The sequence below is a fragment of the Marmota marmota genome, unplaced genomic scaffold (genome assembly GCF_001458135.2).
Source record: "Marmota marmota marmota unplaced genomic scaffold, marMar, whole genome shotgun sequence".
NCBI classification, from domain to species: domain Eukaryota; kingdom Metazoa; phylum Chordata; class Mammalia; order Rodentia; family Sciuridae; genus Marmota; species Marmota marmota.
In genome coordinates, this window is record NW_026000057.1 from 31,352,655 (window position 1) to 31,366,298 (window position 13,644).

Below are 13,644 nucleotides of genomic sequence, written 5' to 3' on the forward strand. Positions count from 1 at the left end.
CAAGAATGCACACTGCAGATTAGAATTTGCCAAGAGGAATAGAGAATTCCCACATAAATAGCAGTTTGTTCACTGCTATTTAGGAAGCAGTTGTATTTTCTCTTACAGTGCTGTCATTTCCCCTACCATATCCAAATCACGTACAAATTGTAAGTCTAAAGTGGCACGTTTTTACATCATACCAAAAGGACCATATGCAGACAATTTTGGGAAAAATAAGAAGTTATCTTGCAAGAACAAAATACAACTGAAGAATTTTGTTTTAAAGGGGAACTTCAAATTATACTTTATCAAATTGTCAGAAGATATGGCATAGATAATATTAAAATCTATTTTGATATGCAGTTCTCTCATAACCATATACTTAAAAGAATTTGCTCAAAACAGTTACACAGGGGTCAACTCTACTGTCCTTGAGCAGAGTTAGAACACAGAGATGGTACATTCTGGATTTCCCCTGCAGCTCCTAGCCCGGTGCCTGGCGCAAAACAGACACTCAGTGAAAGTTAATTAACGGAGTGATCGCTTGATACTCACTATTCTTGTAATCGGCCACTTGCACAGGTGTCTAAGTGCATTTAGACACCTTATAATATTTTGCTACTGTTAACTGTCCTACAAGTATCAGTAGGTTAAAGTTGATAAGGCTAAACAAACCTTTTATCTCATACACATCTGTCTCGTGTTGGAATAATTTTAGAGACATGAAATAATACTGAACTATAACAAAGCACTATTCAAATGAACTGTTTTGGGCTACAAACTTCTGAAAGACTGGAAATTAATAAACTATCTTTACTCTTCCCTTTCAGTGCTGCCTGAAAGTGATTTGAGGGAGGGACATGGTTCAGCTCCAAGAATACTGTTTATGTGTCATTTGTCAAAACAGCTGCCATAACCCCCACCCCACATCATTCAAGATATATAAATTCCTTTTGTTTTCTGTGATTATACTAGGTTCATTGTATACAGAAGTCAAACATAGCTTTAAGGGAAAAAACAAACAAACAAACCATAGAAGGACATTTTCCCCTTTAAAGCAAGAACATTTTGGTTAATACTGAGCCACAACTGTTAGCCCAACACCCACACACTCTGTACAAGCTACAGCAAAAAAAAAAAAAAAAAAAAAAAATGAATACACCCAGCAGAGCCCTTATCTGTTGCAGGTACAACAGAAAGGGGACTGGCCAATTTACCTTCATCAGCCTCAATAGCCTCAACAGTAGCTGAAGAGAAGAAAGGGGGTGCAAAATGAATGAGAAAAATGAGCAGAGGATTTTTTTTTTAACTCTAAGAACAAATCAGTGACGATCAAAGGAGCTAAGAGAACTAATGATCCTGTAAGTGCTGGATTCTGGCACAGACAACAAAACAGAAATGCTAAAAAGAAAGGAAAAAAAAAAAAACACACCACCAAAAAATGATAAGAGTTGGCTTACATCTATCTGAGTGAACTGCTTGGTTTTTGCTCAGTAATTAAATGAAAATAATTTAACGCTTTATGAAAAGACTCAGAAAAGTTTTATTTTACTTGGATTGAATTGATAAGGGATTATGTCATCTAAAATGTGCTTCTGTCTCACAGAACACTTTAAAACCTTTGCTGGATTTGGTGATTGATTTACTACTTAAAAAGACCAGACAAAATGGTAGAACTTGAAGCAGAGCCATGATATCAGTGAGATAATTCATACTATTTAATATTAAATGGTACTATTTCCTACTGCCATGCAAAGACAGGGGATGCAAATTTAAAGAAAGATAAAATCAATGTGTTCATGTTCAAGTACATGTGATTCTTTAAATATAAACATTTGGGGGTAGGGATTGGCAAGAGGGTGAAGGAGAACAGAGAAAGGAAGGAATGATTGTCTGGACTTATTTTTCCAGGAAGAACAATTTAAAATCAGTTTTCTTTTCCATATGGGAATATCAGTTTTGGAAATGAAACTCTTGAAGTGTTAAAAACCCAAGTGGTAACATGGCAGCAGCAGCAAGAATTCTTTCTATCTGCATTTGAAAGAAGAGGCAGCCTACATATTGAAACCTCATCTAGGAGGTATCTTAAAAATACACCGAAACAGCATATTTCAGAGTCAGAATTTTTATAGTCCATTGCTTTATGAGCAATTTTTATGATAAGGTCTGGGTCTATACTTTCACAGGTATATGAGTCCTTCTGAGTTATTAAGGCTAGTTGGTATTTCCCTAATTGAATGCTAAAATGCAAAATGTCTCCGTAACCCTTAAATGTTTAATATTAAAATTTTACCCCTTAACTTTAATTTGCATTTTTCTTATACTTTAAGATTTTACAAGTGGAGCGACTGCCAAATCTGCACTCTAACTTCCTTCTGGTACATTCTAGATTCCTTATGGCAAAAATAGAAGATGATTGCCACCAAGGAGAAGAGCTGAAGACCAAAGCACCGAGAAAGACCCCTTTGAGACAAGTAGAAGGGTGTCAGACGATGGATTTTCAAGTTTTATTAATGTATGTGGTTTACAATACATATTACGTTCTCCAAATCTGGGGACAAACGAGTTTCCAATGCACATGTCTTTTGCCTGTCTGGGGTGTGTGTGTGTGTGTGTGTGTGTGTGTGTGTGTGTGTTTAACACAGGATAACACAAACCAATGGTTTTAAAATAAAAGAAAATGCAATGACTGAAGTTAAAAATGCAGGTGGAAATCTAGAAAAGAAACAAATAATTATAACAACTTAAGTAACTTAAGTTTCAAAAGTAAAGCAAAAAATCTGGAACCACACCAGCACTGACATATTAGAAATATGTACTGCCCGCTATTAAATGCATCCTTCTAAGCAAATGAGGCCCTGAGTTTCTGATAATACACTTGCTGTATCTTAAAATGTGCTTACCAGAAACTGTAGATTTCAATCAGTTAGGTAGAAGTGCATTTTGTGCACAAGTGATTTATCTATGCTAACGTTTTAGTGAGCTTTGGTGGAAAAACTTTTGTGTTTGTATAAAGCTATTAAAATAAATAATTTCCAGCTATAAAATTAAGGGAGAATTTACTTTAGTACTTTGTACTGTCTTATCCTCATTTAAAATTTTTTGAATTTCTGTGGAAATTCGGAGTGATTTTGGAATAAATTCATCTGATAATAAAGAGAATTACTGTGATGCTGCTAGGATGTGATCATTTAGCAATACCGTATTCATGAAGTTGATCATTAGCCTTCATGTAGCATTGTCTAAATAATGTAATCGTAAAAATACCTGAATCTTCTAAGATGAAGGACAGGGATGGAAAAGAAAATATGAGAACGATTCAGGGAAAGTCACAGGAAAATATGAGGCTGAAATTATTTAAAAATGTTATAGTGTATTTTTCTTTTAATTTTTTTTCTGTGGAAGTCAAATCTAATACCAAAATTTCCACATTTTAAAATTTTATTCTAAGTAATGATAATAATTAAAATTGATAACCAGACCTTAAAAGAGTGTGTTGAGCACCATGCTGTCTAACATGGTTGCCACTAGCCATATGTAGATATTTAAATTAAATTTAATGAAAATTAGATATAATTTAAAAATAAGTTTTTCAGTTGTATTAGCTGTATGTCAAGTGCTTGACAGTTATAAGCTACCAGAGACTTTTGTATAGATGAAGAAATTTCGATCATCACAAAATTTTTGTGGTACAACACTGGTCTAAAAATTATGGTTTTCATATAGACTCTCTTAAAGGAAATATTGTAATTTCTTTCAAAAATAAAATTAGTGTCTTCTTTTTATTTTGGAAAGATAAACCAAAGGACACATAAGATTTCTAATATCTATTTAAGTGGATAGTGAAATCAACCTTTATATATTCTTAGATTGTTCAATAAAATCTAGTTATGGATGTATATTTGGGTGTGCATATGTTTATTTCATCAATCAAAAAGATAACCAGATATCTATTTAAAATATGTAATTAAAAACTTACTTTCAGCAATTGATTGGCTCTTAGTAGTCAAACCTGTTGTGCGTGTCTGCAAGCTGAATGAGTCTGCATATAGCTCAGCCTGCAAATGTAGATCCCTATGTTGATGAGGGAATGGGTATAAGGGCTGCAATGCAGTAAGTGGGGGTGCTATTATCATGGACATGACTGACCAAACTGATGTGGGGGTTTCAGCCCTTCTTCCAGCCAAGAAGAACTGAAGACCAAGACAGAGCTTGAATGAATGGGTAAATCAGGGCTCTGGTGGCACAGGTGGCTGAGATGCTCCAGGGTCAAGGTCATACCCCTGGCCTGCTTACCGCTTTGCAGGGTTTGCTTCCCTCCAGAAAGCACTCCGCTGGGGAGCATGCCGGTGGGGGTCAAGCCTTTCAGTGTCAGCACACTCTCACTTTCTTCTCTGGAAGGCACAAACAAAGAAGGGGAGTTAGTTTGGAAGGAAAAACATTGCATGTAAGAACCCACATTGGCCCTTGTGTTGGCTCTCTGGGATTTTTGTTTATTTGTTCATTTGTTTTACTTAAAATACACCATATTTTTATACATTTACATAGAGGAGATGCTACACAAATGATGACATTACATTGTGCAATTGTGGAAATACAACCTCTTCTGAGTACTGAAGATACAGAAAATAATTCCGATTTTGTCATCAGATATCATATTACAAAGTGTTTGTTGTGTATCCCCTAGGATAATAGTAAACACGTTCAGAGAGAATTGTGCAGAATGCAGATGCAAATATTTCAGCCAAGGCTCAGCAACAGTAAGTAGAACTGATTGGAAGGGAAAACCAGAATATATGGTAAATTGAGAAAAAAAAAATTGAACTATGGATTAGAGAGCCAGGGTTTACTTCCAGGGATCACTAAGGAATTTTGACAATACTTGGGGAAAACAAAAGAATAGCAACTAGTCAGTAAAGCAAACGGCAAAATGTCTTATTAGTTTTTCTTTTTCAGCCACTTTCCCCACTGATTTGCTAATATAAAATTATTTTATTATCCACTAGGACAATTATTTTATAATAATTTTAAGTACTTCAGTACTTTAATTATATTTATTCATCTTTAACACTATTAATCACTTTGATTTACTCATAGATTTCAATGATTACATTAGCATAAAATAAGAATAACCTTACATCTTTTCACTGCAATCCTCCATAAGTAGAAAATCCTCCATAAGTTTTTTTTTAAATTTATTTTTTAGTTTTTTAGGTGGATATAATATCTTTATTTTTTAATTTTTATGTGGTGCTGAAGATTGAACCCAGTGCCTCCTGCATGCTAGGTGAGCACTCTACCACTGAGCCACAACCCCAGCCCCTCCATAAGGTTTTAATATATACATATACATATCATTTGTGATGTTTAACTACTCAACATTTTTTTACAAAGATTTCTAAATCTCATAACTCCTCCCCAAATCTGCTACTTTCATATCAGTAGCCAACTCAGAAATTGAAAAGTTTATCTTTTAGCTATCTGAACTTCAAGTATCACCCTGCAACTTCTTTCATCCTAATACCTCAGCTACTCTACCAATAAATCTTGATGGCTCTACCCTCAACATATTTCCAGTGCTGTACCACTTCTCAGAAGCTTACTCTCTCATTCCTTTGGTAAATAGCTTCATTGAGATACAATTAATGTAGCACACAGTTCGCCTATCTGCAGTGTATGATTCATTCAGTAGTTTTTTGCTTATTCAGAGAGCAGTACAACTACCGCCATCATCAATTTTAGAACATTTCATCACCCACAAAAGAAGCCCTATACCCACATTAGCTGTCACTTCCCATTTCCTCCAGTGCTGTGTAACTCCTAGTCTACTTTCTGCAGGTTAATTTACTCTGGACATTCAGACAAATGGCATCATACACCTGTGATCTTCTGTGACAGTGTCTCTTGGTCAGATCCAGCGTCTCTTGCCTGCTGAGAGCAGCCTACCAATGGTCTTTTTGCTCTACCCTTGTCACATGCCTGCCCCTCCTCCCATAGCTATTCCAGCACAACAACCCCAAAGAGTCTTTTAATACCAAAGCCAGATCCTGTCACTCCTCTACTCAAAACCTCTAATGGCTTCTCTGAGAAAGGGTGAAAGGTAAAACATTAGCAAGTTCCACATGGGCCTTTAAAACACTAGACATCTAATATTTTAAGCCCATGCTCTCCCTTCTCATTCATCTCTCAGACTACATTTCCTACCTTGTCCACTTAGGGTCCCTCAAACACACCAGTACACTCACCTCAGGGCATTGCACATGCATGGAATCTGACCCCGGGTTCACATGGGTTATGGGTTCACATGAACAGCTCTATGGGTTGATGCTCATTTCCTAGAAATCTAGTGAAATGCTCTGGATAAATTCATCTTTTACCCCAAAGCCAGAGTGAAAAATAAAAAGGATTATAATAGCTTTCCCTGTTTCACAAGATGCCCAACCTATTGTGAAATAAATGTTTTAAAATCCTGCAGCAAATAGAGGGATAAAATGTGATGCAATTGATTAACAGACAATTTCTTTAGAGAAATAATTTAGCAGATTGCAATGTAACTAAAGCAGTGAAGAACTCACACTATCATTTAAAAGGGGCAAACAAAATAAAGAAGAGCAAATATATATTAGTAAAATGTTTAAATTACCAGATTAAAGTGTTAAAATAGTTATTCAGTGACACATGATAAAATTCAAAACAGAAATAGAGGAAAAATGATCCCACCTGAGAACCGAGAACACTCTGGCCATCTTGCCTATTGCTCGGATCTTGTTCCTAATCACCTCCTTCCGGGCTGCAGCTGTTGCGCCTGTATTTTAAAAGAGAGTTTAGTAGTCAATGACGTTTATCTAAATGCAATTATTTTGTAAATTTATGTAAGTAATAGATTATAGTAAGCAAAATCAGCTTTGCTTTGCTTTTCCTTAAGAGGATTCATCTTTATGTCAAATTTGAAAATCTTTGCTTTGGGCCATGTGATTCTTGAGGAGTTTCCCAAATACAAAGGAGTAACTTTTGAGAATTCCAAAGGATCTGGAGTGAGTAAAGAGAGAGTATCTCAATTCACAATAGCCAAGCTATGGAGCCAAACTTAAGTGTCCTTCAACAGATGAGTGGATAAAGAAAATGTGGTATATATACACAATGGAATATTACTCAGCCTTAAAGAAGAATGAAATTGTGGCATTTGTTGTTCAGCAGATGGAACTGGAGAATATCAGGTTAAGTGAAATAAGCCAGTCCCAGAAAACCAAAATCCAAATGTTTTCTCTGATATGTGGATACTAACACATAACAAGGAAGGGTAGGGAGGAGAAGTATAGAAGTTCAGTAAATTAGACAAAGGGGAATGAAAGGAAAGGGGGGGATGGGAATAGGAAAGAAAGTAGAAAGAATCAGACATAACTTCCCTATACTCATATATGAATATATTATGCCAGTGTAAATCTACATCATGTACAACCACAAGAATGGGATCCTAATTGGAATGGGTTGTACTCCATGTATGTATAATATGTCAAAATACACTCTACTGTCATGTATACCTAAAACCAAAACAAAACAGAACAAAAAGATAGCTGAAAAAAATATCATGAGAAGATAAGGGTAGGCTCTCATCCTTCTCTTTTGTTCCCCTCTTCTACCTGCAGTGGCAGGAAGAGTTGAGTCCCCAACACCTGTCACTCATTCCAGACTCCTGCTGGGAAAGCTACTTAGTAAACTGTTTTTTAAAAAAAATCTCCCTTGAGGTGATCAAACTGGGATGGCTCTGAACTCCCCATGTTCCTTGGAAGATCGTTTATAGTATTTACTGGTCATAAAACATTTGTTTTAGCATTTGATACTCCTTCATCTTCTGGCTGGTTCAAGAGCTCTTAGAGTAAGAAGTAGAAAGCTGAACTGGATTTAGCTGAGAGACAGAGGCACTATCTATGCTAAAAAGTTATGCATGGGTCTGTCCAGGTTTTCAACTTATTCCATTTTCTAAATTTAAAAAAAAATCAATCTATGTAGGGCTATTGTTGTTAAAGCATTTTCTTTTTTTAACCATGTTTTCTTAATATATGATCTTTAATTCAGCCATTTTGTATTTTTCTCAAAATGTGTTTGGATTAAGAAACAGAAAAATACTTCTCTTAAGAATTTATAATACAAGGTAGAAAAGGATAAAAAGTCCTTTGAATACCTTATATAGGACTTTATAGGAAGTGTTAATACAAGCAGATAGCCTTTCTTTCTACTGCCTCTAACAGATACACAATAAAACATTCTTTTCAAATAATATCATGATGTTCCCAATCTGGAAGAACAGTTGAATCACATAATTTGCTGAGATTGGAGTTTATAGATGAACACTGGTGTTATCTTTTGGTCTTTCAATCCATGAGAAGAAAAAATTTTCTGACCTTTCTTGAAGAAAAGATTTCTGCTATTTCTTTTGGCAGTTTTTATGAATGCAATTTGGAAACATTTTTCATTCTTTAATAAGAGCCAAACAATGAATCCCCATGCTAACATTTATACAAGAAAGAAAACTTGCAACAACATGTACAATTTTTAAATGGTTAGAGAAAAGGCCTCTGCTATTCTCTCCACTCCAAGAAAGTGGAAACATAATGCCCCACTTTCTTTGCCTGGGTGGGTGAATTTCTGAAGGTGAAGCTGACATCTATCCATTCCACAGGTATGGATGGGTATTCCCCAGAAGGTACGTAACAGCTAGGGAGTCGGCATTTCTTTAGCTTCCTTCCCTTAGACTTCAAAGAAACTCACATTTTTGTCCATTGTCTCTCCTGTTGCAATAGTATCATGACACCTATGTCTTACCTCCCAACATATCCAATAAATGGCACTTACTCTTGCCAGCTATTCTACCCGAAACTGGGTGGAGAAAATTTAAATCCATGTGGGAGAAAGCAATTCTCTTACTCAGTCCCTGTGGCAATCAAGAACCATGGCTTTACTGGGCGCATGGTGCACAGCTGGTAATCCCAGCAGCTCCAGAGGATGAGGATTGTGAGTTCAAAACCAGCCTCAGCAACAGGGAGGCACTAAGCAACTACTCAGTGAGACCCTATCTAATAAAATACAAAATTGGGTTGGGGATGTGGGTCAGTGGTTGAGTGCCCCTGAGTTCAATCCCTGCCACCCTCCCCAAAAGAACCATGGCTTCTCATTCACTGTGAGTTCACAGATTCATTATCTCCTGGTGATGTGTGTAAGATTTCTACTTTAAAATTATGCTGAGAATTTAACAATATTTATTATCTATGGTTTGTCATTAAGATTCTTTGAACAATAAATTTTGACCTGGAGGTCTTCTAAGAGGCTGAATTCATTGTACCTGGATTTAATATAATGATCAATGATGAAGAAACTTGTAATGGATAACTTTAAGAAAAAAAAAAGTGAGAAGGAAGTAATTTCCTTATGGTGATCTCCATATATATATTTAGTTATTCAGGTTGATGTTGTTTTCATTCTAACATTGTGGATTACTATTTTTTTAATTTAATATTTCCCACCCCTGCTGACCCAATCAACTTAGAGATTGTGATGCGCCAAGCAAGGGAAGAAGAGATCTTGGCTATTTCAAAAACACACTGTGGCCAGATTGTGAAATCAATCCAACAGACACAAGAAATGGAAAATGTGGGGGAAACTCCAAAAAGGGTGACTATATTTAGAAGTACAACCAGAAAAGCAGCAAGGAATGGTTAAAGTGTCTGGAAATAACATTGCATATATTTAAGAGAAATAAGAAGGGAAAAACATAAATTTAAACAAATGAAAAATATATGAGAAGAAGAATCTCACCGAAAATTTTCCAATGAGGGACTTTCAGAAACCATAGAGCAATAGAAAGTAAGAATCTAAGTTGAAAAGAAGGTAAATGGAGAGAACTCTGCTTCCCAGCTCAGAGAGAGCTGATGCTCAGAAAAATGATCAAATAAATACTATATTTCAAGTGCAAAATGAGCATTCTGACAAAGTCATTATACTATTGCTTATATTTTCAGCTCAAATGGAGAGTATATAATAATATTAATATTTTATTATCCATAGTTATATTTCCCCCCAAAATGGTGAATAATAGATTATAGAACTTAATGAAAAGTTCTATAATCTATTATTCTATTATATTATAACCTATTAATCTATTATAAAAAGTACTTTAAAATTTACCAATAACTCAGGTAAAATATTTTATTATCCATTTTATAAAATTAGACTATATTTACTCAAAAGGTCAAAAAATGTTAACATGGTCTATAAGAAGAGACATTAAGACAAGTCTCTTAATGTTTTATCCTGGGATCACCTTTAATATTTTCCAAATAATCCAAATCTAAATTAAACTCCTACTAAACACTTGCAACTTCACAAAAATATAAAATATGCAAATAAAATGTGTAGATTAATACATACTTGAATTTCAAGGAATAAATGTAGTGGGATAGAATGGAGTTCAGATATAAATGTCTTGGTATACTTAGTATTGCTATTCCTAGTTTTGGTATTTCCCAGAGATCATGGCAAGTCCTCACAGCCCAAAATTGAATGGAAAGACCAAAAAGAAGAGCATGTTTTTGGGATTTTATAATCAACATGTAACTATAATGTCATATTATCATGTAAACATTCTTGGTACTGTTCTGGTTAAATTGTGGCAAGGTACCACTGAAGCACAAATTAAAATTCAGTATGTAAAGTACTGACAACACATAAAATACCTTTGACAGAAAAACTGAGATGACTTATTTTTTTTTTTCAGTGAAAAAAATAAAATCTCTTATTTTAACTTGGAAGTTTAAATCAAAAGGCAGTATTTCATATGTTAAGAAAAGAATAATTTTAAGTAAAATTTCATTCTGTGTTTTCATTCATACAATTATCGCTCCTTTTTTTTTAAGCTTCTCCTTTCAACTTTTAAGTTCTGATGCTTTTATGCCTGGGGCATGATACTACTCTTTCCAGAATCTAAGCAATCCTGCATAGTCAATTTTCCTCAACGTGGGGGAGGCTAATATACAGACCAAGGGAATCTTTAAAGATTTTCTTTAAAGTGTGTCCCTCCTGGCCTTAACACTGCACCTTGCTGGCTTCTCCTGAAGGTTTAAAGGTTTCTGTGCTAAGTGGCCTCCTGAGTGAATGCTGCAACCCCACAGGGTGGGTTTCAGTCTCTGAAGAGAACAGGAAAGAAGACTGCAGAGAGGAGGGGCCAAGTGCTGTGGTGAGAGAGACTCACAACACGGGTGTCTGCCACACATTACAGATGCTGGCTCTGTCACCCTGCTCACATTTACCACTGTGAGCTACTACTATGAATTCCTTAGTTTAAACTGAACTAAGAGTCTGAAGAAAATTCTATGTTGAATACAACTTCTTATCCAAATCAATCATTCATTCATTCATCAAGTATTTATGTGAATCCGATAGCATAGAGCAGGCATGGCTAGCAACAGAAATGTGAATAGGGCATGGATTCCGCTTTAGGAGATCGTGGGAAAGACGATCACAGACATTGACAAATGTTCCAGAGGAAGTTGGACAGCAATGCGTTGGAACTGACAAGAAGTCAGCAGAGGACACTGAGTGCAGCTCTTCTAAACTCCACACTCCCTAACTTCATGTGGGAGCTTGAAAGCAGCCTGGGGGAGAATTTATATCATGGAAATCTGCAAATGCTATAAACCAGGCCATTTTCCCCTGGGAAGATGGGTTGTTAGACATTGAACAGTATGCCACAGGACGCAGGTGCACAAAAGAACTCTCACAGAAACAGTGACAGTCAAGAGATCTTGAAGGATCTTATTGAAGGATAAATAAACATCAAAAATAGGGAGAATAAGCCTTCTCCAGAGAGAATTTTTAAACACATGGAGGCAGAAAAAACCGGTGTATGTTCAAACAATGGTTGAGAAGTCTGTTGTAAGCAAAGTTTAGGCACACAGGGTTAGTGTTTGATGAGAGGGAAACAGGAAATGGCCTGGGACTAACTTGTAAAGGCTTTAGCTAAGAATTACAGGCAAATAAAGAAATTGAGACACTGGCATATGTACAATGTGTGTACAATAAAATTTTGTCAGGCACCAAAACAGAAACCCATTGATGGATGGGTAGAGAGATAGATATACAACCAAGCAAATACAGTCAAGTGTTAGTTGTAGAGAATAAATGGCGTACCTTGGCACTGACTATAAAGTTCTTTCAACTTATCCATACTTATGCAACATTTTGCAATAAGATGTGGAAATATTAAACTATGGTAGGAAGAGACTTAGTTTTGAGGAAGACACATACAGAGAGAGAGAGAGAGAGAAAGAGAGAGAGAGAGAGAGAGAAGAGAAGAGAAGAGAAGAGAAGAGGAGCAGCCCTTCTTTCAGGTGATTGGGATAATGCACAAGCTTGCTGATAGAGGCAATGACAAAGTTTCTGAAGTAACCCTCTTACCACCCTCTTCTCCTGCAGGCTCCTGCTGAGTACCGAACTGGGAAGGTTTTGTTTTATAAATCCAACACAACGGATTCTAACTAGTTTCAATACATCTTTACAACTGTAAGAAATGAAGTTGACCAGGTATATGAAAATTTTATACTCAGATATCTTATGAAATAGAAATATCTTTTCTTATTACTAAAATATAAAACACTGCTTTTAAAATTATTATTGCCATTTAATTATTTTCTTTTTCATAAAAAGACTACAAAAACTTTTTCATTTCATTATTATATTGGCCTCAAATCTTTGGTTATTATGTAGGCTTCTTATTAAAGTGTTTTTGTTGCTGGTATTGAGGATTGAGCCCAGGGGTGCTGAGTCAAATCCTCAGCCCCTCTCCCCTTTATTTTTATTTTGAGAGAGGGTCTCACTAAGTTGCTTAGGGCCTCGATAAATTGCCTCAAACTTGTGATCCTCCTGCCTCAAAACTTTTGAGCTGCTGGGTTTACAGGTAGGCATTACCATGCTCGACTCTAATAATTTAAAGCATTTTTAACTAATTCAATTATATCCATAGATGTATATTTAAATAAAATGTTATATAAAAACACGTGCTTATGCTAATATTTCATACTTTTTCAGAGGAGAGAGATATTTTGAAGTCTGCATTTGCTGGTAGACTTCAAATTTGTTTAAATTTTTAATTCAAATTCTAAGAAAAAATACTTTTTTACCATTCACTGCTTTTCCAAATTCATTAAAAGTTAAAATTCATTTCATTTATATTCTATATTTTAGAGGTATTTTACTGGAAAGTAAAATTCTATCATGGATCATTATGAGTAAACCAAGTTTAGAACTAACTTCAGATTTTATTCTTCAACAAATACAGCAAATATTGAATGTGAATAAAGAGTACTGATGGAATGAAGCACAAAGTGTTGAGATAAGAAATATATTTTGTTATGTTACATTAAAGACAATTATGGGTTTGGTTTCTATCCAAAACTAATACCTCTAAAATATAGAATACAAAGCAAAGGACACAATGTGACTTAAGATGCATCTAAGAAACTTAAATAATAACTTCACTCAGCATCTTTCTACAGAAGATGATGAAAATTATAAATGCACAGACTGTCTTTTTTTGGAAACTCTTTGTCCCACATTTGAGGTAAACCATGTGCTATATAATCCCTAAGTCTTAGCTTCCATGTCCTCTCA

General features: G+C 35.3%; 1 protein-coding gene across 2 annotated transcripts in view; it reads right to left on the minus strand.

Moving 5' to 3' along the window:
- Ppp3ca (protein phosphatase 3 catalytic subunit alpha) overlaps nt 1-13,644 on the minus strand; it is a 160,596-nt gene that overhangs the window by 4,518 nt on the left and 142,434 nt on the right. Inside the window, exons 10-12 of one of the 2 annotated variants that reach the window (XM_015484599.2) lie at nt 6,703-6,787; nt 4,279-4,376; nt 1,200-1,229 (exon numbers count right to left, since the gene is read on the minus strand). In XM_015484599.2, coding sequence (XP_015340085.2) covers nt 1,200-1,229; nt 4,279-4,376; nt 6,703-6,787 — 213 coding nt within the window. The remainder of the gene's footprint in view (nt 1-1,199; nt 1,230-4,278; nt 4,377-6,702; nt 6,788-13,644) is intronic. The other variant, XM_048813662.1, reaches the window with a different exon arrangement.